This window comes from Gallinula chloropus, assembly GCF_964237585.1.
Source record: "Gallinula chloropus genome assembly, chromosome: Z".
NCBI lineage: Eukaryota > Metazoa > Chordata > Aves > Gruiformes > Rallidae > Gallinula > Gallinula chloropus.
In genome coordinates, this window is record NC_140089.1 from 27920013 (window position 1) to 27944314 (window position 24302).

Below are 24302 nucleotides of genomic sequence, written 5' to 3' on the forward strand. Positions count from 1 at the left end.
GATTTACACGCAGTGAGGGGACCGGTCATGGCAAAAGGGGGCGTGACTCCTTAAAGATATTTTTTTTTCCTCCCATAAAGCTTTTGCCTTTTTTTTTTTTTTTTCTAAAACTGACTTTTGCCCCTCCAATCCTCGTCGCTCTTTACGATCCCTCCCTGCCTGCCGCTGCATTCAAGTTTATTTATTTGCCTGCTGGCGTAGTATATTTTTCCTTGCTGCTCTTGCAGCTTCTTCAGAGGGAAGAGGGGAGCAGCTGTTGGGCAAGACCGAGAAGAAGTGGGGTTATTATTATTTTTTTTTTAATCTCCTTGTGTAGTCGTCTGAGGGGTGGATTCTTTTTCTCTCACACCCTCCCTCTCTCACCCTCCCACCCCCCACCCCCCCCCTCCCGCTCTTTCAAACTGTTTTGTCCTTCCGCAGAAGTTGATGTTCCTGGGACTGGACCCTGCTTTATCGCGGAGAGGCTCCGGGAGGCTGAAGCAGGAGATTTCCGCACCTCGCCGTACCGCTCCGTTCGTTCTCCGAGCAGGAGAGGCCAGCCAAGACCGGCATCATCAGAGGAGTTTCCAGCCTTGATTTTCCACTTCTCCGAGGTTTTGCTTTTTTCCACGCCCTCTCATAAAACGATTTTTTTTAATTTCCATCTCCTTGGTTTCCACGCCGCAATATTTCTTGGATTGGCCGGTTTTTTTTTTTCCTGCCCCCCCCCCTTTTTTTTTCTTGCCTTTTTTTTTTTTTTCCGCCTTTGCTGTTGCTCAGTCCTTGGTGCATCCACCGCCCAGGAACAGGAAAGACAAGAAAACCACTCCACAAAGTCTCCTTCAAGACACTCACTGCGCTGCAGAACAGGCTTCCCAACTCCATCAGCACAGCAAACAAACTCCTCAGGGCTTTTGCTTCTCTCCCCCTTCCCCTTCTTCCCCCCCCCCCCCTTTTTTTTTATTTGTTTGTTTTTCATTTGCGGGAGGCCGAGGGCCTTGAAGGAAGACACAAACTTTGTACTTTTTAAGATCTGCTGGGTACTTCTCGCCCCTCTACCAACCGGCGGCCTTTAATATACTGCCGGGACCCCCCGTGGGCTTCCAGGGGAAGGTCTTCCCGTCCTCCCCGCTCTTCCCCCTCTCCCGCTCGCTCCCTGCATCCCAGCGCTACCCGGCCGCCCCCGATCCGCGGGGCCGCGCCGCCGGGGCCGCTCGCAGGGGGGCGGAGAACCGGCGCCCCTCTCCCGCCCGCCCGCCGCGCCGGCGGGCCGGTGTATGTCGTGCCGAGGACTCCGTACGGGACTCCCGGTGAATGAGCACCGCCCGCCTCTTGCCGCCACCGCCCGCCTCGGCCCCCACCTCCCCCTGCCGGGGTGAGGCTCCCTGAGGGACCGCGGATCGCGCCTCCCTGCCGGCTGCCCGTCTGCGGCGGCAGGCGCCCTCCGCTCGCTGCGGCGCGGCACGCCGCGGAGCCTACCCGCCTCTGCGCCTCGCTGTTTATTTATTCATCCCCTCCGACTCCCGCGTCCCGGCTCGGTCCCGTCTGCCTGATTTCTCCCCCTCCCCCTTTTTTTTTTTTAATTTTTTTTTTTCCCCTTCCGCTTTTCTTAATTTTTCCTCCGCATCCCGTCTCGCCGCGCCGCCGGCCGGGCGCGATGCCGCACGTGGAGATGCTGCTGCTGGCGGCCGCGGCGCTATGGGTGTGCGTGCGCGGGCAGGAGCCCGGCGCCAAGGCGGTGGCCGACCGCTACGCCGTCTACTGGAACAGCACCAACCCCAGGTACGCGGGGCGGCCGCGGGCGCGCACCGGGTGCCGGGCTCGGCTCCGAGGGGGGAGGCGGGCGGGGAGCGGTGCCCCGGTGCTTGGCGACTCTGGCCCAGCGCCTGCAGAAACTACCGCCGCTGCGCGATGGGGTGGAAAACTTTGTTTTTCGGAGGACTGTAGACACCGACGGCGGGGCGGGTGGCGGTGGTATTTTCCTCCTCTTGGCCCCCTCTCCGCCCCAGCGCTGCACCACGCTAGCCGCTTCCCCGGGTTCGGCCGCCGCCGGTGTGCGGACGCCGGGCGGATGCGCCCCTGTTGCGGCGCGGGTGCCCCCGCAGACCTGCGCCCGCGGCCGAGCCTGCTCTACGAGTTCGGGTGGGATGAGGGGGCGCAGGTAGCGGCGCCTGGCTTGTGCCTCGGCAGACTCCTGCGGCAGACGAGGCGCGGCCCCGAGCCGCCGGCCGGTAGCGGGGAGTCTACCCCGGGCAGGGAGGGTGGAGGGTGTAGTCTCCATCCCCGGCGGGACGGCCGGTCCCGGCTTCACGGCAGCCCCGGACGGGACCGCTGTTGCGGGCAGCAGCCGCGGCGGAGAGGCGGCTTTGCCCTGCCCTGCCCTGCCCGACCGGCGGGGGGCTCTCCCGGGCAGCATAGAGGTAACCGTGAGGAGGCGAGGTAGGTACGCCGGCCTTGCGCCGGGGGGACGCCGGTGCCGCCGGGAAGAGGACGGCGCACTGTTGGTGTCCCCGTCGGGGCCGAGCGGCGCTGACAGAGGCTCCGCGGAGGAGCGCAGAGGGTTTGTGGTGGGAGGCCTCGCGTGCACTGAAACGAGCCTTCTACGGGAAAGCCAGGTTTCATTTAATTTTTTCTGGAGTTTTCCTGCACGTTTTATTATCAGAAAATTTCGGCCCTGCTCCGAATAATTGTCCCCTACCCCCCACCCCCCAGTTTTGGGAAGAGTTACCTGTGTATTCAGTTTTTTGCCTGGTTAGGGTGCCTGTGAGCAGACTCTTTTTTTAAACCTGTCAAACTAGTCCCAGTAAATTTGGGGACATTTTATCTTAGGTTATCTCTTTTTTTATGCTTCTGATACTGCTGTTTGGTTTTAGATTAGCACATTGATTTTTGTCACAGGTCATGTTTTTTAATAGATCTGTGTTGCCTGCAGAAAACTCTTCCACTCGGTATTCCAGAGTGGCTTCAAAATAGGTGATGCAGAAGTTAAACGGGCAGAATTTACAAGTGCCCAGAGTTAGCTGGTCTGCCTTGCACTTTTAATACCGTGTTCCGAGTAACAACGCCCCAGCGATAAATAGTTGGCACGGAAAGTTTGAGACAAAGAGTATTTATGTGAAGTAAGAGTCATGCTAGGGAATGATGATAATCTATGCTTTTAAATGCCTGTCTGCATCTTTCATGTGTTACTTGGGAAAAACAAAAAACAAAACCAAACACCAAACCAAAAACGCTATGTGTAAATAAGACAAAAAGTTACATCACACATCAAAGAACATAGGTCCCCCAAAATTGCTCGCCTCTCAAAACCAGAGGGTTTTTTTCTGTTGTTGTTAGGCAAAGTGAAACGTAACTGATGGAAGAAATAAAACGGCATTTGCAGTCCCACTGGGTGGAACGGAAATTGTAGGGAAAAAAAAGAGGTTTGACTAAATGCACACGTTGCTGGCATAAAAGCTAAAATGCCGCAAAAGTAACCTTACCTTCGAGATTTTTCACTGCTGCTCTCTTGCGTGTGATAAGCTTACACAGTAACTGCGTGTAGGTAAAGGTAGCGGAAGGTACAAGCAGCTCGTACCTTGTCGATAGGTATTGAGCAGAGCAAGGATTTGTAAAAGGGTTCCAGTGAGTTTAATCGTATATTATTGCTGTGAATTAAATCACTTCTTAGTCCAACATTAAGCATCAGCTGATGGCAGAGAAAACTTAGTTTTGTTTTTCTTCCAAGCACTAGAGGAAGAGTTAATTGCAAGAATGTTTCTAAACCTTCCCTTTTAAGAAGAAGCATTTCTTCTTGTCCTGAAATAGTCACTGTGGTCTCACAATGGAAGTATCTATTTGGACATGTCATATTTGTCCCTGAGTTAAAAACATGAGAAGGAGATGGGTGCAGGCATGCTTTTCATGTGTTTCATACAAAGTGTGCCAGGTTTTGTGTGCTTTCCAAGTTGCACAATCATTACAGAAAAAGATGAACAAGTGATTGGTAGGTGTAAGAGACACAAAGAAAAGAAAATACTTGAGTTTTGAATTTGTTCCTTCAGAATTTAGTCTGAGGCTGAAACACATTTTGGTTATCAAAATTTTTAGAACAGTTAACTACATTGCAGGAATAACTTCAGAGTAATTTATCTGCTTCCAGAGACAAATTCAGGAGATGAACAATCTTTTTTATACATGTAGAAGCAGGGATGCTAACTTGGTGATAAACATTTGAAATTAGAAGACAAAATACATTGGCATTGTCGAAACCCAAATGCGATCTTGTGCGTTAGCTTCCTTATTTATTGTATTTATTCTGAATTAACAAAAGTGCTGCAGAACTAATTAATTCACTCTAAAAATGAAATGTTGATCATTTTGATAGGGATTAAAGGCACTCTAAGGTTTCATGAAACTGTGAAGAATTTAATGATCACTGGACTTCCCTCAGATACAATTATCTTTAGATTTTAAAATACGAAACTCCAGCAGTTTATTGAAATACGTGAAGAGCTCATCCTCATTAAAAGTTTACATTAGTAAACTGGTGAGTGGCTCAATTGCTAAGCACTCCTGGTGTCAACAATACTTTGCTAAATGAAAAAACTGTAAGAGTCTATCAGCAAAGTTCATATTGCTTTGTTCTTGGTTAGTTGCCAAAGTTCTGCTAGAACAATTAAAAACTGTTAAATGATCGTCATTATTGTTAGCGTGTACTAGTAACAAAATTGTATATTCTTCCAGAGCCTAAGTCTGTTCATAGAAATGTTTCAAGTATTCCCATGCCTTGTATTTGTTACGTGTTTAATTACCAATCTACATGAAGTACTACAAATGCTGTGGTCCAGTGCCAGATGAGAATATGTTGAAATATTAGGATTTTGAAGTATAATAAAATAAGGTTTTAAAATCTTTGTTTTGTGGATTGGAAATTAATCCTAAAGTAAGCTTGAAAATGTTCTCTAATATTTTTTTATTTATGTAGGCTTAAACTTAAGTGTGCATAAATTCTCATTATCACCTTAGAGTGCATTAGTCTTTCAGCACTGTTTGCGTATGTGTTCTTATATGGGACAGCGAGGTATTATTGTCAAAGCATATTATTCTGAGTTCAACACTTTAAATAGTTTGGGGAGTTTGTTTTTAATTGAGAATATTAATTTAATTCTGATTACTAGTGTCCTTGTAATTAGAATTCAGTCAAAATGTCATGTATCTGGGCCAAATTTTGAAGCGGTCTACTCGCTCAGTGCTTGCTATTGCTTCTAATCTTGTCAGAGTTCAAGCAGAACCACTTGTGGTAATTATCGCTACATTTTTCTGCTTGCAGGATTGTGCTTCAGGATTGTGGTTTATATTTACATATTTCCCTGTCAATTCTTTTGGTGGCAGGTTATGTAGCTTCATAAATTGTTACTGGTTTTAAGGTGGTTTAAAAAGACTTGTGTTTCAAGTCTGTAGTTTCTGGTCATATATAGAGGCCAAACCTTATATTCTCACAAAAGCAACTATTTTTTTTGCTATGAGTATTACTAGATTTGGCTGTCTCTTGTACAAGAAAATTGTGTGTAAAGTTACATCCACCAGAGAATTACTAAGAAGACATAGCACACTGATACATTTTCTGTTTGTGTATTTATGTGCATAATAAAAAGGAAGAAATCAGATAGTAATTAGAGAACTTAGATACGGAGAAATCATTTCAGCTTCAACTTGTGTGTTTTTGTATTTAAGCTGGATACCACAATTTGATCAGTATTGCTATGGTTTTTATTATTTTTGATTAATTTTTTTATGATGGATACCTGGTAACAGCAAAAAATCTAGTGGATGCTTTTGAAAATTCTAATCATAGATCAGAATTTCACAACACTTAGGTGAACTTTGTGGCTGCGTGTAGTAGGCACTGTTTTAGACAAGCATCTGACTTCCCTGAACTGCACGCTGACACATTTAAGTTCCTTTGCAGTTAGTTGTGTGGATGAATGGATGTCTAGTGAAGTGCCTCTCCTAACCAGCCAAACACATAGACGTAATTTTTTGAGGTTCAGGTAGTGGCTTGCTCATGCACACCTGGCACTTCTCTGGAGTACGCTGACCAGACGGATGGGTGTCTGATAATCCCACCATCCCTTTATATGCGTTCGCAGGTTTCACCATGGCGTGTGGGTTATATGGGCTGAGATCATGTGGCTGGCTTTTTTGTTTGGTTTGGCTTTTTTGTTTTCCATGTCGAAATAGTTCTGCCTGTGTACAGAGATTAGGGGAACCATGCAGAAATGGTTGGAATCGGAAGAAGGCAGATAGTTGCATGTGTTAGGAACAACCAAGAGAGATGGAAGAAATCCGTGACTTATTTCTTGTAATTAAAAGATCAGTTGTAGAAACTTCAATTCATTGCACCTACTTTCTGTGCTTTTAATACTTCCTCTAACATCCTGCGTCTCCAGAAGAGTACCAGTGTTTATTTTTAAAGTGGCGTTTTGAAACCTTTTGAAACGTTCTACGGAAAAAAACTACACAAAGGACAATAGTTTCACTGGTTTCCACTTTCCTATGAAAGGCACCTTGTTAAGTGGTACATGTTCTTCACCAAATGCTTCTGATTAAATCTGTCTAAACGCACATGGTGAGGACGCCTCCCTGCATTCTTTCTGCTAGCGCTGTATTCTTTTGGGGAGGGACAGATAAAGATGAGCCTTCCATGTTGTTATGATCCCAGCAATCTAGCAGCTTCATGCTGGGCTGAGAAAATGAATGAACGCAATTAGTCCTTCAGGAGTCATAGTCTTTGCAGTCATGCAGAGAGGCACACGTAATATATATACATCTGTATGCACATACACATGCATTTCAATGTATGTATGCTTACATATATGCCTGTATGTACATATGCATGCATGTGTGCATTGAAGTATGTCATTAGAAGGTGGGGTGGTGTAGAGTAAATCATGAATGTAGTATGGAGGTGGGGGGTGGGGAGACGCCTGAAAAGTAAATGCTGTAACTAATGAACTCTTAAATGTTTAGAAAACCAATAGCTTTGGGAACTTAATTCCAAGGTCCCATCTCCTAGCAAAGATCTTTTGGTTTAGAATTAAAAGTAATAATAAAAAAACCCCATATTTGTAGAATCTGTGGTTTAGTCTTTGGCCCTCTTTCCCGTTGTGCCGTTTCTTTGCACACTAGTAGTCCCTGGGTCAGTCAGTATGTGGGCAGGTAGATAAGCAAGCACTCAGGCACACAAATGTAAAATGAAACAGAAGATTACAGATGCTTTGAGGACTCTCTGGGTTTATTGGAGTGCCTTGGTAACAGCTTCTTCGTAAACCAGCCCATCATGGGGCAGAGAGTACTGCAGTGTTGAAAGACTAGACTTTAAGGACCTGCCTAAAGAAGACTAATCTTCTGGATCACCTTAGAGAAGATGCTAACAAAGACACAATCTTTCTTGGAGAAAGCATGTGTAGACAGAAGTTTGTCTGTATCTGTGACATGTACCTCTCTTGCTCTTGCTTTGGCTCATGGCTTGTTTTTCAAATTTTTTAATGCAATTAGAAGTATTTTGAAACTGGGATGTTCTTCCAATAATCACTCTTTGCTATCCAGTTCAGAGTATTGTTTTTTTTAAAAAATGTCCTTAGTCTCATGATTAATCTAATCTTCCAGTTTTTCTGAATGGTGTAATTCACTGTTGAGAATAAAGGGCCCTGTTTTGTTTAAGTTTTCGTTGCACTTGTGCTTGAAATCTAGTGGTCAGCAGCACACCCAACATAATGAAATGGAAACGTTTGGTTTAAAATAAACAGACACGTTATTGAAATTGCTTTCTGGTGGTATTACAGTTACTGTGAGTAAGCCCTACTGCAATGTATTTCAGCATAGCTGAATGGAAGAATAGAATCCTTCACACATTAGAAGTCTTCCTTGCGTTTTTTGCATTCTCCCTATTCTTTGTAGTCTCTACAGGCTAGATTATAGTTGAGCTCTTTTAAAATGGTGGGTATTATTTTATAGTGTGCAAACATGCATAGATGAAATCCGTTTTTTTTTTAAGAAACAGAGCATAGATTGTTACATTACAAAACCACAAATTTCCACTCCTACACAGGTTTTTTTTTTTTAAATAATTTGTGTTAAAATCAAGTATTTGAAATTACATACAACAGGATGCCGTTCCGTGAGGATTGAGAGTGTATTTCGCTCCTACAGAACACCAAGGTTTCTGATAAAAGAAAAACTAAGCACACCCATTTTAATATATATATTTTTTAATCTGGGGAATCATCCTTTGTATTTTGCTGTTGACAAGTGGATAAAAATACATTGTTAGAGCCTCATTTTACTTTGTTTTTTAAAAAGTGTGTTTATTTTTGACGGCAGCAAAATACAGAGGAATTGTTTGGTGCCCATGTTACGTGTTACTGGTATGCTACACTTTTTTTTGGCCATTTTTGTGCAGTGCATGACCAGTATAAATTCTGTCAAAAGAAAAATAACTAATGAGAAGATACACAAGAGTCCTGTTAATTAGCGAATGAAAAGTCCTGAAAATTACAATTCCTTTTGTCACTTAACGTTATAACCTGGTGGAAGAATTTACCTTTCTATGCTGATATGTGGGTTGGGAAGAAAATAGCTTAGACTGAGAAAACACCATGGAGTACAGTATTGGTTAATTTTCACTTTGTGCATTTTCTTTTCCATCATTAAATTAGTGTATTACTCTAATGAGGAACTGTTCAATAGTAACACCCACAATTAAAAAATTCATGTTTATCACTGAGTAAATTTATATTTGTTTTTGCTCGACTCTTGAAGGACCTCCTTCTTTGACAGGCACATTTTTAGTTTTTGATGACAGTAATGAAATGGTGCCGGAGTGCAGAGAAGGAATAATTTCCTTGTGAATCATCTGGTCAGGTGAAAAACTGGCGTGGGAGATGGGTTTGCTTTGATCATCCTCTGCCAAAATATGTTTTTGTTCCGTTCTTAAAGGTAAAATCTGGCCTCGTGACATTCAGAAGGAAACATACTTTGACAGAATGTATTTTGTGCCATAGTTAATACTTGCTCTGTGGCACTGATGTTGTTTATTTCTCAAAATAATAAATTTTTCTCCCCTAAATTACTTCTTTTTGTTTGTTTGTTTGGGTTTTTTTTGCTTGTGGATCAGTGCTAGGCAGTGGTGGGGCATGGTGGCATTGTGTGAGTTCTTCATCAGTAGTAGCTGAGTGTTGTGGCCTTTACCCAGTGTAGTAACGAAGCACCACCTTTTTGCTTTGTGGGCTTCAAAGTAGTATTTTTCATATTCATACTGCATTTCAGAAGACATTCCATTGTACAGGCATTCATGTCATGGTACCTTATCGCATAGGGAATTGCTAAGAAATATATATTTTTTATTATAATAATAAGATTTTTTCTTTTAATTTTTAAGTTTGTTTTAATTTGGTAAATAAATTTGAGTGCTGTATTTCAGTCTGTGCCTTTGAATCTGGAGCTGAATGCATCCTAAACGTTTTCATCAAAACTAAACTGTTGTTTTGGTAGTGCTGCGTAAATAAAATACAGATGCATTCTTTGTGGGGAGACAGGAAAAGTAAGCATTTCACTCATTGGTAGATGGGCTTGTGATCTCCGTAGCACAGTAATCAGTCTGCGATGCTAGTCCTTCAGCATTAGGTAAGGACTGCTAGCAGCTTTAATGATGTTAGGTCCCCCGAACTGTTAGAAGTTGTTGCAAAGAAATTTTCTAATTAATGTTGTTAATGAGGACGAAAAATAGTTTAATTACTTTTTGTGTGTGTGTGGTTTGCATTTGCGTTTTTTGTTTTGGTTTTTTGTTTGGATTTTTTTTTTTTTCTTTTGCTTTGGTTGGTGTCTAATCAGATTTAAAAGAAAATAGTTATGTATTCATACAGGCAGGGCATTTGGTGAACAGAAGTTAACAAAGTAAGAGCTATCAATCCTGCTCTTTCCTATTGTTTCCAGAAAAGAAGGAAATAAAGAGAGACTCTGGAATTTGAAAGTATTGACCTTCTGACATGCACACACAGCATGGTCATTGCACTGGCACATAAAGTGCCTTAAGCCACCATAATGGCAAACCACATTTTTGAAGTTACTGATATGAGAGCCAGCTGGATGGGGGATGGAGAGCCAACACTGATTCCGCAGCTATTTGCAAGTTACCACTTTAGAGCCAGACAGCTCCACTTTTATATTCCCAAACTTACCACTTAGGAATAATGTTGCTTTGTTCCGCTTAGCTAGGGATTTGTGACTGCTACATAGACTTAGAACCGTTTGGTCCAGAATTGTGTGGTCATTCTTCATAGAGATCTGCTTCACAGAGTAATTTCATTCATCTGCTGGTGGGGGAGGGATGAGAAACAGTGAAGGGACATTCAAATATAGCATTCTTCAAGGAAAATGCGCATCCACATTAGCTAGCTGCTTTTTTAAAGCTTTTTAAGGATAAAGGGAGAGATTTGGACCAAGTAGCCAAAAGCCAATTCAGACCTGTGTCTTCAGTGTACATGTAATCTCTTGGATAGGCTCTCCGTGCATAGTTTGAAAAAGACCTAATATTTTATGTACTGCAACAGCTCTCCTCTCCTGTCCCCTCCACCACCACCACCACCATTTATTTATTTGTTTACAGTTATTGCTCCAATACACTTATACATCTTTTTGCAGTTCTCTTGGGGCTTAGTTTATTAAAAATTAGTGATCCATCACTAAGCGGGGTACAGTACAAATACTGGTACTCCCTGAAGGAGTTTTCATGCCAAACCAGAAGAAATAATAGGGATACAAAAGCTGCCAAAAAGCGTGTCTCCCAATTGCTAATTAATCAGGCGAAAAAGCACCTCAGCAACTACAGTTGAATGCGGGACAGTTTATTGTAAATATAGGATAAAGATATGTTAAGGGGGCGTAGTATCTTTTTTGTAGCTACATATAAATTAAAACATTGTGTATGCATTAAAAAAAAAGTCAGCTATGCCAGAGTTGGTGGGTATTTTATGTTAATGGCATTGTTGGTGGATAGAACTTTTTCAAAAAAAACCATGCTACTTTTGAAGAGAAAAAGCCCAAATACTTGGTCTATTTAATTTTTGACTATTTTGGTTGTTAATGTCTACAGACAACAAGCAAAGCTTTAGAAAAGATACTTTGAAAACTCTAATCTTTAGTAATCTGGGTTACAAGGTATGGGTGAAAAAGAACCATTGCTGTGAATATCTGGTATCCAAAGCTGCCAATCACTTTTGGCACAGCTCCCATCATGGTCGCTGTGCCCATAATTAAATGCCTGTCATTAGTGTATTTTTCCATAACATTTACAATGGAAAAGGCAAGGGGTCCTTGCAGAGCTATGGCTGTCAGGGGAACAATAAAAACTAATTACACACTCTGCTGTCACCATTGTCAGCTCTGCTTTTGGGGGGAAAGAACATGGAAAGTGTGTGCCTAATAATTATATATATAAAATTATATATATACAATACCCAATTGGCGAAACTCAGTCGTAGCGAAGTGACATTTACTTGGAAGTTTATTATTCCTGCATTCAAAAGATCTTAATTCTAGGGTTGTATTTTCCCCTTCACTTATACCAAAGTTACATACACTTTTCCCTTCGCATTTCAGTCACTTTTGCCTTCTTTTTCTTTCTGTCTTGCACACTTTATGGTAAACTGAGCTTTCCAATACAATTGCTGGGATCAAAGCCGGTATTTGCCTGCATTTATTAAGTGGGTGGAAATCATCTTATCCTTTTTATGCTTTTCCTTGCGTGCTGTGTAGTAAACTGGATTTAAAAAAAAAAAAAAAAGCTGAATGAAAGCATCTAGTTTGCACGTTCACTTCCCCCCCACCCCCCTGTTTTCAGCCCATGGTGTGCAGGTCATCTTCAGTGAAATTAGTTTAAGGTTTTGGAGCACTACAATAGCAGCTTTGGTGAAATGTGTGCCAGTTCTGTTTATCAGTGCACAGATACTTCCAAATGCAAGCACAAGTGTGTGATTGCAGAGTGAATTATCTCGAATATGGTCCTTAAAGACACTGAAAGGCTGAAGTTCTGCCTTTGCACTAGTATTTACTAATGTGTTATTTTTGTAGCCTGTAAAATGAGTAATTTATTTAATCAGATTTTTTAGCTCACTAATTTAAAAAAGAATATATCCTCAGAATGAGAATTTTGAATGCATTTAGGTACTCAGAGTTGCAGGCTGGAGCCATGTGGGATTTTTGAGACTGCCTGGTGCCTAACTGTCTTAGATTTTATTTCTGCTTTCTTTTACACCCTTAGGTACTTAAATACCTTTCAAGAAATGTTCCCTAAAGCTGATTAAGGAAAGTAATTTAAATAAATATCCTAGTTTTTAAAAGTTGCTGAAGTCAGTAGGAGCTGGTGGGTACTAATGAATGGAAGTCCGTCTATTTATTTGAATCAATACCATGATAGATATTAGAGGATCTAATGTTGGTCTTTTGATGCTTTTTTTATTGCAGTATTTTCAGCAGTGTTCAGCTCCGACTCAGCTGAAGTAAAAAGATTCTCCCGCTGTTTTGGATGGGAGTTGATTTAGGTCCTGTATTGATGCCTTAATGGTGTAGTTCATCAATAAAAGTTTCAGTAGTTAGGCTTGTCAATTTCTGTGAGGCCACGCAATCTGCGTGAATCAAATTTAGTGAGAGGGCACAAAAGCACAGAGCTGTACATCCCTGCAGGTATTTGGGGCCAAAATAGGTTGTAGGGTGAGATTTTTTTAAACTGTTTTGCGGAATTGGGACCTTCACCTTTTGGAGGGCTGAAGCGGGGGCAGGGGGGAGGGTGTGGAGGTAAAAGCCAACGTGGTGAAATAAGTAGCTGCTTTGCTGGCAGCAGTTTCAAAAAGTGAGAACCTTCATATCCTATGTGATTAGCAGATAGGTGTATTGAAACTCTGAGGTGTTGGACACCTTACATGGTAGAGAACAATTTAGTATGTGCCCAAAACCAGTAATTAATTTTAGATCAAGAGGGTAAAATGAATCAGAAACACCACTGGGATATGAGTTGTGTGTTTTCCATAGCTCTACATTCAGTATACTGCTCTGTTTTAGGTAAGATACTCCTTAAAGACCAGATGGATCTTGTGAATGTCCAAACAGGATAGAATTGTTCTCTAACTGAAATGATTAAAACACTGTATTCAGGAAAAAAAGTCTGTTTTCTAGAAAATAAGAAAACAGTATTCTACAATGCAGAAGTCCCGTTTTGCTGGTGAATACTGTTTCTCCTGGCAAATGTAAACAGATACATGTTTAAAAAACCCGAAACGTGTTAATTATTTACCAAAATGATAAGCAGGGATTCTTGCATGTGACATATCACTGTATTGCTGAAGCTACTGGGAGGACGAGAAATCAGTTTTTATTGAAGTAATTTAATTTAATGGAGTACCTCAAATATTAATTATTTTCTTGATTTCCATTGGACTTGCTGTGGCTACAAGTTACAACGTAATGACAAAGAAATGTGTATTTAGATAAATGTGTATTCTCCAGCGCGTTTAATTGGAGAAGAAAAAGGTTGATGAAATAAAGCTGGTTTTCAAAGCTAAGGTCTAATTCTTAAACTGTATCCATTGTTCATACATTTGATATTTGCTCATGTTTTTTTGTGTCAGTGTTGGTAGATCCAGTTGTAAAACATTGGGCCAAATTTAATGGTACTTGTATGTATCTGTAGTGAGTTGCCCACAAGGTTCCCAGATGTATTGGAAATTTTCCATGAAGATGATTTTTAAAATATGTTTCAGAAATGCCCTGTGAATGCTTTCTGTCTTGAGTTCATCAGTGTCATAAAAGAATGCATTATTGAAGAACTTAAGGTCTTAGTCCTCAGACAAACTACCTTTACAAAAGTCCTGGAAACACTTCCTATAGAGAATATGGTTATTTTGTTGCATATTTAATAGCATAATCCCCACTTTAAAAAATCAAATATAGATCAGTCTCTTAACACTTGTTATAAAAATTGTGTTGTAGATAGGAACTACTCAAGCAGAAATTCTGTACATTTGTTGGGTGTTTCGAGAGTACAAAAAGTTTTTTCATTAAAATAAAAACAAAATAAAATGAATGTTGTTCTTTTGTTGAAGTATCTTTAATAAAGGTAGTATGAATTTTTTTGTTAATGTTAACATAATCATAAAAAGTGACAATGTGGATGAAGAAGGAAGATTAATTAGAGAGGTAGATCATACTTGTTTCTCATTATATCATGGTTATTCACTACATTCACATTGCAAGCAAACCCCTTCTCTATATCTTAATTACATAAAACTTATTTGCAAAGAACCCTTTATGAATCTCCATATTCCCCGTTTCTAGTCCAAAGCACAACAGTTAGCTTTTTTTAAAAAAAAGTTTTTTTAGTGATTTACAGCATCACTTTAATATTACTTTTTCAGACCCTGTCTCTGACTGAACTACATTTTATAGCTTACTGTAAAAAGAAATCTCCGTTTTCCATTTTTCATACTAGCTGTCTTGATTTAGTGCTGATATAATGGCCTTCTTCAGAACAAAGCATTTGGAAGAGTTTCATAACCACTTTATTTTAGGTGTAGAGTTTGGAGCTAATATATTATTACTGATTAAAGCAATTTTTGCCTTTGTAACTTCTGTGAGTAAGTCAGACCATTGCAGTACCCAATTAGGATTTCTGTAATCTTTTTTTCTTACATCTGACAAAGGAATGATTGCATCTTCTTCGTGTATGTGTGGTTATTTTCTTCATAAAATTAGGGCAAGGGATGACTACAAGACTTGATTTTTGGTTTAGCATTAGTTTGAGGCAGGTTTAACCCAATCTTCTTGAATTATCTTTTCATTCAGGCCTACCTTTAAGACAAAAAGATTTCTATGCTGTAATGAAAATGCCAGAGACAAAGCAAATCTTGGTAGTATCTTAGATGCAGAAGTATGGTGATGTACCTGGGTGAAAAAGTTAAGTGGTTTTTCAGTGACATGTGTTAGAGATTACTACTGTGACCTGTGAGTGATACTAAAGACGGACAGTTTATGGTCTGCAAAACATTCCCACCTTTTGAGATGGAAATTTTTTTTTCTTCTTTCAAGAGAAATTTGGAGGTTTTAGCAATAACCTTTCATGCAGTCTCTACTTACTGTGGTCCATATCACTGCAGTAGTTTTCTTATTTAAATAATGTATCTGAAGGAAGAGTAGTGTTTACACAAATACGGCCTGTCAGTTGACAAACTATTTGAATAATAAAGAATATCTTGGTTTAGGATAATACAGGATTTCTCATTACTTTTTTCTGCAATGTTCCATAATAAGTGATCAGGAATAGACTGTAAGTAGTATTCTGCAACATTTATCTCACTGGATAAAAAAAGCAGCGTGCTAGCATGGTCTAACCTAACTCTGCTCTAGGTTTGCATGAGATTTCCATAGTGATCATTTGTGATGCTACTTTATTTCTTAAATTGCAGTAATAGAAGAGAGTGAAGTAAGTATCAACTGTTTAGTCAGCAGTATTTCACATGTCTCGTTCTTTTATTCCTGTCCAAATTTCAAAAACATTAGTAATGCTATTTTAAAAAACGGAGTATGATAAGTACTTGCTAAAGATCACAGTGTGCTTTCATTTACCACTTCTGCAAAGCCTGTTTTACATTTTTATTTCCTCTTTAAAACTTGTTTCCATCATGGCTACTGTTTTGGGCTTGTTTGCGTATTAATTTTGTATCTATTAAAGCTCACTTGCCCAGTTATTGATGAACATTCTCATCGCGCATATGGGGTGGTGAGAAGATAATATAAAAGATGGGCAAGAGAAATTTGTTATAAACATTTTGGAGCCTGTCTTACAATTTTAATCTTTGGAACTCTTGTTTTGGGAACAAGGGATTCTCCATTACTCAGGAGTCTTACCTCTGTTGCAAATGTGTTTTCCTTTTTTTGTACCCCTCCTTTCTGCCTATCTTCTGATGCTTCTAAGCTTTCCTGCATCTCCTTAATGTGAGAGGAGTGGAATGGAAAGTTGTTGGGATATTACTAAATTTTAAAAATCAAATAAATACCATGACAATAATGCAACATTCTCAAATAAAGCAAGTCAAACAATCAGAACTATATGTGCCTGAAAATTGAACATGCGTGTGGAAAGGTGCATTTGTTCTGCTGTTCCATGCCCTTTAACCCCAGGGCTGATGTAAAATGTGGGTTTTTTTCAGAACATCCTGACACATCTGAAGTGAAAGGTGTAATTTTTCCTGTTTTAACAGTGGCTTGTCATACTCATTGAGTCAAAACTTTCACTGGAGTCTAACATAAGAAACATGTTCAGACAGGACTCCAACCATTCTAAACAAAAAATCACACAGCTGCCTTTCAGTTGGAACACGTAAATGATGATTGTCAATCCACTTGTACTTCACTGTCAGAAAAGTGGTTTTAGGAAGGTTTTTTATATTATGTGGATGATTTTGGGCAGTAAGGGAAGAAGCTGAAGAAGAAAGGGGTTAGATTCTACAAATGACAGCCTCAGTTTTCTGCCAGGATCCTTCTTTTCATTTTGTTGGTTTTGCTGCAGTTCTGCAGGCTTCTGGAAACAGGTGAATACTTTGTCAGAAGTATAATTGCAGCGCAAAAGGAAAAAAAATCTTGATACTATGCTTAAGAAAGTGTTCACTTAAAACAGTTTAATTGTACTTCCTTTAGGTCCTTAACATGAAAAATGTTACTTAACTGTTTTTCCATCTTTGTTCTCTCAACAAGCTTTAGCTGTGTGGTTTTTACTTACGTTTTTTAAACATTTGAAAGTTGTATCGGTGCACAAAGGTGTAGTGCTGTATTTCTGTGGTCATGGTATATAATCTGTGGTCGTGCTGTGACCTGGGCGTTGGGAAGAGAACAAGAGCTTTAGATAGTTGACGAGGGCTTTTTGCATACTTCATTTGCTTGTTTCACTTTAAATGGATTTGCGGATAGTTGCTGTCTGATGTGTGATTTTCAAACTTTACTAATCAGCTTTAGGGGGAAAATTACTTTCCTAATTATAAGTGTCTGATTACTCTTCAAATGTTAAGTTGTGGTATTTATTGTTCAGTGTCCTCGATACCTTTCTGGTCTCCATTCCCTTTTCCTTTTTCCTTTTTATGCTGTGATGATGAGAATTTCCAAGTAAAAGGAATTTTGTTTGTAATCTGTTTACACACATCCCCCCCTTATTTTTACCTTGTTGGAATAAAATCGGGTAAGGTATCAGGGTTCCCAACCAGTGTGTTCGGCTTGTAAGAAGCCATGAAAACAGTGGCTAAGAACTGCAGTAAATATTGACTGGGTCTCTGAGCCCAGCTTTGCTCAAAGCTCACTCTGAAGACTTGAAAGGATCCTATTGTTTCGGTCAGCACTCCACAGGCCAGGGTAAAGTATGCATGTGTTAGGAGAAGAAGAAAGGCAGTGGGGGAAATTAAACGGTGAACACAAGGGAAGGGATAAATGCAGAGGAAAGGGATGCCTCCCAACAAAAGATGGGGCAAGGACTCACTGTGGATTGCATGAAGCTTTGCAGAAGTGGAGTGTCCAAACACCATCCACCCTCCTACTCTGTGAGGTGCTATATGAATGTAACCTTAGCATCATTTAGGTAGGATTAGGTGGAAAAAGTCTACCAACCTTTTCCTTTGGGGGATGTTGGCAGTTGGCACTGCTTCTTATTAATTCATTTGGGAACGCAGTTTGGCAATAAAACACAATCTGCAGATTGTTGTGCTTTCCTTGGCCAGTCCCTCCTCACTGGAGAAGCTTCTGCCAGCCAGTGGCAGGTGGGTGATGGACCCCAGCTCCAAGGCAGGGCGGGGAGCTGTCTCATCTTTCATACTCTCCTGTCTCTTTTCTGTTTTCCTTAGGAGTGCCTAAGTTCTTTCAAATTCTAGTTAGCCGGGATATTTCACCTCTGTATAGGATGAGTACTTGAGTTGTCTGGGTGGCTAATACAGCCTACTATATTGCATTCACCTGAACTGAATCTCTGTGTGCATATAGATCCCTGACTTGCTGTGATGAAAGTGAAATTCATCTCACCAGGCTTCCTATCTCCCCCCCTTCCCTTCCCGCCCAAGAAAAGCCTTCAAAGAAAAACACGATTAGCATTGTACCTGCTGACAGTCTTAAAAAAAAAAAAAATCATCTTTCCTGCTGATTCATTTTTGCTTCTAGATAGGTGCTCCTTGAACGTGATGAAAGAGATGTGTCTTACACATTTCACAATGGTCAGCTGTCCTCGTCCTTCTCTGTTTTGTCTCAGTTATGTTCTTCATTCCCTCCTTCAGTCTAGATAGTATAAGGAAACTTCAAAGGACTCATGACCTCCTTTTCTTCCTACTTGCAAGACAAAACCTTGCTGTCTGCGTTTCAGATCGCAGAAACACAGAGTATCTATCTCATTATTGTAAAGCATATTGGGATATTTTGAATATGAAAGGAGCTGTATAAAAGCAAATTCTGTTTACTCTCCACAGACTGGGAATAGGATTGTCTTGTTACTGCACTGGTCCTTTATCTAGGAAGGAGAAGTGCTTGACATCGGGCTGATAACAGTGAGTTTGCACTGTGCTTCGCTTGCACCCTCTAGCAGCACTACAGCAGGAAGAAACTCCGTCTTCAAAGGATGGGGTAGGAGAAGTTGAGACAAGGGTGGTAATTACCTGAAATGTCAATATACTGTTGATAAGAAACTTCAAGTACAATCCCTTAGAGCCAGCAAAAGCACTGTTTTTTCGAGCTTACAGAAAGCAGTACTATTTCAAAGCCAGAAAAAAATTACTTTTGATAAGTAGGTAACACATTGTTATAAATTGCTCTAGAGCAATGTGATTGAATTTTAGTTAACCAGGATTTTCATTTCATTAGAGATCAGCCGATTTGGTGTGTAGAATACTTAAGAACATAAAATCCGTTAGGTTGAAGCAGATTCCCCGCCCCCACAATTTTTACATTTTACATTTTTTTTTCTTTTTTTCCTAGTAAGAAAAATACTCTATGTAAATACTGTATCCTGATTGCCAGATCCTGTTCAAATTCCTCTATCTGTTCTGAAGACAGAAATGTGTAGTCGAGGTATTTGTAGTTGTGATACAGCAGAGGAATTTTATTTTGAGTTTGTTTTTCTTCTGCAGTAAATCAGTTTTCCTTTGAACTAATATTTTAAACACATAACAGATTTACATCTTGTTAGGTTTCCAGTTTTAAACATTACTTATGTTTTCTTCTGTCTTGGAGTTTGAATCAACAACTGGAAAATATATTGCACTGAAAACCACTGTATCACAAACACCAACTTGAAAAAGTTAAACATCATTAGAAGGAATTTTTGTGCGGGCCTCGAGTGCAAAGTGACTTTCAGTAAAGCCAGCATAAGGAAACGAGTAACCAGAGTCTTGTCTAGGCCACTTTTAGTAAAACCCTTCTGATGTGTGTCTGCTTCCCTTCCTCCTTGCCTAACACAAAAATTTTAATATTTTGATTGATATTTTACAGACAGGAAAATTCAGAGTTACTACTTCTGCAACCATCGGAACACTTCTCTGTTACATGAGCCATAAGATTTTTATTTTGACCCCAAAGCATGTGTATGTGAAACAGTGCAAGATATTTTGGAAGGATTATTTTTCAGCCTGGAAGAAGTGTTGTACAGATCCTTCTTCTACTTTTAAAATTAAGTATAGAGTTGTTTCTTTGTATTTGCCAAACCAATTGTTTTAAATTGTGCTAATTTGGGAATTAACTGGTCTTTATTTTAAAAACAGCCAGTCAAAAGTGTGAGTTATTTATGTGCTCGATTTCTTAATTTTCTTCCTAAAAAACCCCAAAAAACCCAGCAAATTGTGTTCCTTCACTACTACTTCAACTGTAACAATGACCTTTTTTAGAAATCTTACAAGTCTCGGTAGAAATACAGTTTTAATTTATTTATTTTTTTTTAATCTCTGTGTTAACCTGAGCGCTCCACAAGACAGCTTTATTCTGTACACTAACATCATAACCAGTTGTTTTCCCATTTTAGCAGAAGCCAGTATGAGAAAATGGTAGTTACTGGTAACTTACCACTGTGGACTGAGTTGCATGTGTTTTCTTCAAAATTTTTGTTTCCTTTATTCTGTAAATATTTATCTGAATTTCAAATTAGTATGTGAGTTGTACCCTATTAATACGAAATACTCTTTTCCGTATACAGTCATGCCACTCCTTCTCTTAGAAGTTCTACATTTACCTTTCCTGTTTTGTAATAACAAAATTTTATGATGAACAGATATCACAAAATTGAATGGGTTTATTGCCGTGTTCTTCTTTTATTTCTTAAAATCTACCTGTGTTTTCTTAAACAAGCATAATAACTTAAAAGTGCTGTGAGTGCTGTGAGTAGCTGAATTTCTCCAATACTTTTCTGAGAAGAGTTTTTTATTCCACAATAGGAGCCTGCAGAGAAGTAAACAAAATAATAGGAAGACCTGTTAGGCATGTCTCCATGAAGACTGAAGCAATAGATGTAGGGTCAGGAGGCAATGTAGAGTTACCTTGCCTAGTGCACTGCTAACTGTTTACACCTTTCACATTGAAAAAGACCTGCTTGAGAACAAAAGGAAGAAAAACCCTTGTCGGCCATGCAGGTACTGATTTTTCAGTTCAGTTTCACTGTAATCAGTCTCCCAGTTTGATGAGTTCAGCCCATTTCCTATGGCAGTGTGGCTTTTGAAGAATTAATTGAAATTACAGAATATGATAGAGAGCTCTCCAAGAGCACAGGGTTTGTGCCCAGCCAGTCTGTTGCTTTAGGTATATTATTCAGGGATGTATGCAACCTCCTGACTGAGCATGTGTCTTTACTTCTGTGCTTTGGATTCAGAAAGGAGTTTTTATAATCTTCTATATTGATCTGCTAACCAGAATCTGCATTGACTTGTGCATTTGTAACTACAGGGAAATGCAAAAGTTGAGGCTGAGCAGCTAAACTTAAAAGACTTGATTAGTCGGAAACAATAGCAAACAACGATACTGAAACTGGGCAACACATTTTTGTTTCTTGACAATCCGGTACTGGATTTCATTGATGTATTTCATTTGTAACGAGAGGAAAAATTAGGGCATGAAATTCAGGACAATATACAGGTCTATATTTTTATTATGATATGTTTCAATTACTCTTGGGAAGGATTACTGGAAATGCTGGTTTTGCCTACAGTGGGATATGTGTATATATCCTATATGTATATTTCATATTTTTATTGAAAAAAACCAGAACAGTTGTGAGTTGCACCAATGAAATAAAAGCAGTTTTACCAAACTGTCACAATTAAACAAGTTTCCTTCATTTTTTTCATATTCTCGCATTTGTGTTTACACCTTCCTTCCTTATTTCCCATCTAACATAGCAGGTTTAATAGTATGATTGGCATTTTACAGCCAAGAACAGTCAGGGTGCCTCAATGAGAGTTCTTTTTGAAGCATTAAAATTTGCTTCTTTCTAGTCCACAACGTGAATGTGAAGTATTAGAATGGCTGGTACCAAACGGGGCATAACAAAGCATGAACCCAACAGGGTCCTGAAGGTCTTGTTGTAGTTTATAATTTGTTATCTGAACTAAAATTTCAGAACAACATAGTGTTATGTCGTTTTTGTAAACTGAACATGAAAATGCTCATTTAATCTCTGTGGGTAAATTACAAGCCCAAGTCATCCTTAAAAAACAAATTCCCAGCTAGAGAGGATACTCACTGGTTTGACACACGAATTTTTGCTGAAAGCTACAGTAACTGTGCCTCAGGTTATACCAAATTTTGCACATTTTTTACAATGATATGTGCAAGTTTTGACAGGTAAGATGCATGTTACCTGTTTCAGAACTCTGCTTTGATGGAGAATAAGAAAAACTGTAAAGATTCATATATGTATGTTTATGCATAGAACTTAAGTCTTACTGGTCACATTGTGGAAAAAAATTCCTGAAATTCTGGTCTAGTGTAGGTAAAAATAATTTGGGATATGTCTTAGAAATACCTGTCTGATCTCGCACCTCTCTAAAGTACAGGGACAATGTAGCATTTTAGAAAAGTATGATATTGTGGAAGGCTGTTTTTAATTACATTAATTGACATACTGTGATTTTGTGATTAAAATGGTGCAAAAAACCTTGTATTTATAATAGGCTATCATTAATGGTCAGGAAACAGGTAGATATAATTTAATTTTTCAACAAGATCTCTTACTTGAGCAGTCAACTTCTGACATACTGAGAAAAAATATTTATTTTCAGAAATGGATTTTGCAAATACAATACCTCAGAATGCCAAATTTACAATTTTTCAGCTAGAGAACAGATGTATCATTTTATATTTAGGACCTTAGATGATTAACATTCATTCATAGTATTAAAAAAAACCCAAATACATATAATGGCTTTTGACTTCACTAAACAGAATTTTTCAGTTTCGGCCTCCAGAATATTTTTTTTTAAACTCTGCTTTAGTTACAGCCATTTCTGAAATATGCAAATTGTGCATTCGACTTCAGTTTTGATTGCGTTTTTTGTACTAAAATAGAGCAGTTGGCCACTCAGTCTTCATTTTCCACAGCCTCCGTTTTCCAGATAGGTGTTCAGTAAGGCCTTTTCAACAGTTTGTCTAAATCGTTGCTGCAGTGAATTATAAAACACACAAAGATCTCTGGACTTTGGAAGGGTTAACCTTTTCATGCAGGTTGATGGAAAATAAAGGGAAGTGTAGCAATGTAGTGTTTGTTTGAAGAATTTGAGCCAAGGTGGCTATTTATCTCTAATGGAGGATGACAACGGTGGACTTAAGAAGTCATCCTATTTATTGTCTCCAACACAAAAACCTTCCCCCTGCGTCTTTCAACTTGCTTCACCACTTCTGAAGCAGCAATGGGCAAACCGCTGAATTTTTATTAATCAGCTTAACCTAATGAGATGAAAAGACCTTTTCAGAATTAGGAGGAGAGGGAGAGAGAGATGCACACACAGAGAAAACTGGTTTTGGATGCTTTCACATCTAGAAATGTTCTTTGTAGCAGCTGGAAAAAGGCAGACCTCAGTTCTGCTTTTGGCTCTTTCACCTGCCTTCCTCATTTTGCTTTCCTGCCTGATTTTAGATCTTCTGTGAGCATATGTTCATGAGGTGTCCCCCCTCCCCTTCCCCAGCCCTTCAGGAACAAGCGAAGGGAAGACTTAATGCGCGTTTGGGGTGGAGATACCTTTGGGAACTAACTGCAGCAAGAAAGCCTAAGCTGATAAATCGTGACTCTTCTTATGGGGCCCCTGTTTGGATAACTTGCCTCTTCTAAATTTTTCTTTTTCCTTCTCTCCCTCCCCCGCAGCCCCCTCTCCTTTTCTCTCTCTTGTCAAGCTCACTTCATAAACGGTAGCAGCTGGAGATCTTTTTAGTGGCATTCAGGGATTACTGCCCTTCAGGATTTTAATAAGCCCCACTGCCTGAAATGCCTGTGAGGGTGCTCTCTGAGACAATTACCATTCAGGGCTGGGATTGAGGGCCCTTCATGGCCCAGATGGCCAAGGGGCTGCGCACGGGCAGATAGCATTCCCCAAACAACAGATCACTGGAGCAAAGAGAGAGTGTTTCTTCTTTTTTTTTTTTCTCCCCCCCCCCCTTTTTTTTTCTTTTTCTTTTTTTTTTTGTCATTGTCGTGTGTAAGGGAGAGGGAAAAAAAAGGGAGTAAGGGGGTTCTATCACTTTGCAGCTAATCAAAGCTAAGTTTGCTCATCCTCCTACACATAACTGGATTTAAACTGTGACCTCTTAAGAACGGCAATTTGAGGTTACATATCCCTATTCACTGTAAGGCAGCTGCACTTTGTAATTTAGAAACACAATACCCCTGATTATGAGGAGTATTAGCTGCCCTTACAGGAAGAAATAACCTGCAAAGGGCTAGACCGAGATCTCTCCTTACTTTAGTGCTGGGAACAGAGAACAAAAATTGCAGGCAGGACTGATTGGTAGCTTTGGATGTCTGGGATATTCTGGAAAGTCTGGAAAATACAGCTGATTAACGGGGCAAACATTTAACCAAAAGGAATTGCTCATTTAGATTTGCTTTTACCTGCGGTATGGCATAGCTACTAGATGATGAAGCACAGGAAGGTGGACTGGTGGACTACTGAAAAGACATTTTCTCTGGGTGAAATTTTGGCCACAGAAATAAAGGGAAGTGAAGAGCATAAGAGAGAAAGTTTGGAGTTGTTTTTACTGGGAGCACTCCTTACTGACTTAAGTGCTTG

At 39.8% G+C, this 24302-nt stretch overlaps 1 protein-coding gene across 2 annotated transcripts in view; it reads left to right on the forward strand.

Moving 5' to 3' along the window:
- Positions 1–1636: 1636 nt before the first annotated feature.
- The window catches only part of EFNA5 (ephrin A5), a gene marked incomplete at its 5' end in the record, with an annotated part of 210153 nt that continues 187487 nt past the window's right edge, over positions 1637–24302 (forward strand). For both annotated transcript variants that reach the window (XM_084278310.1, XM_084278311.1), the window contains one exon: positions 1637–1761. In XM_084278310.1, the coding sequence (XP_084134436.1) occupies positions 1637–1761 (125 nt within the window). The remainder of the gene's footprint in view (positions 1762–24302) is intronic.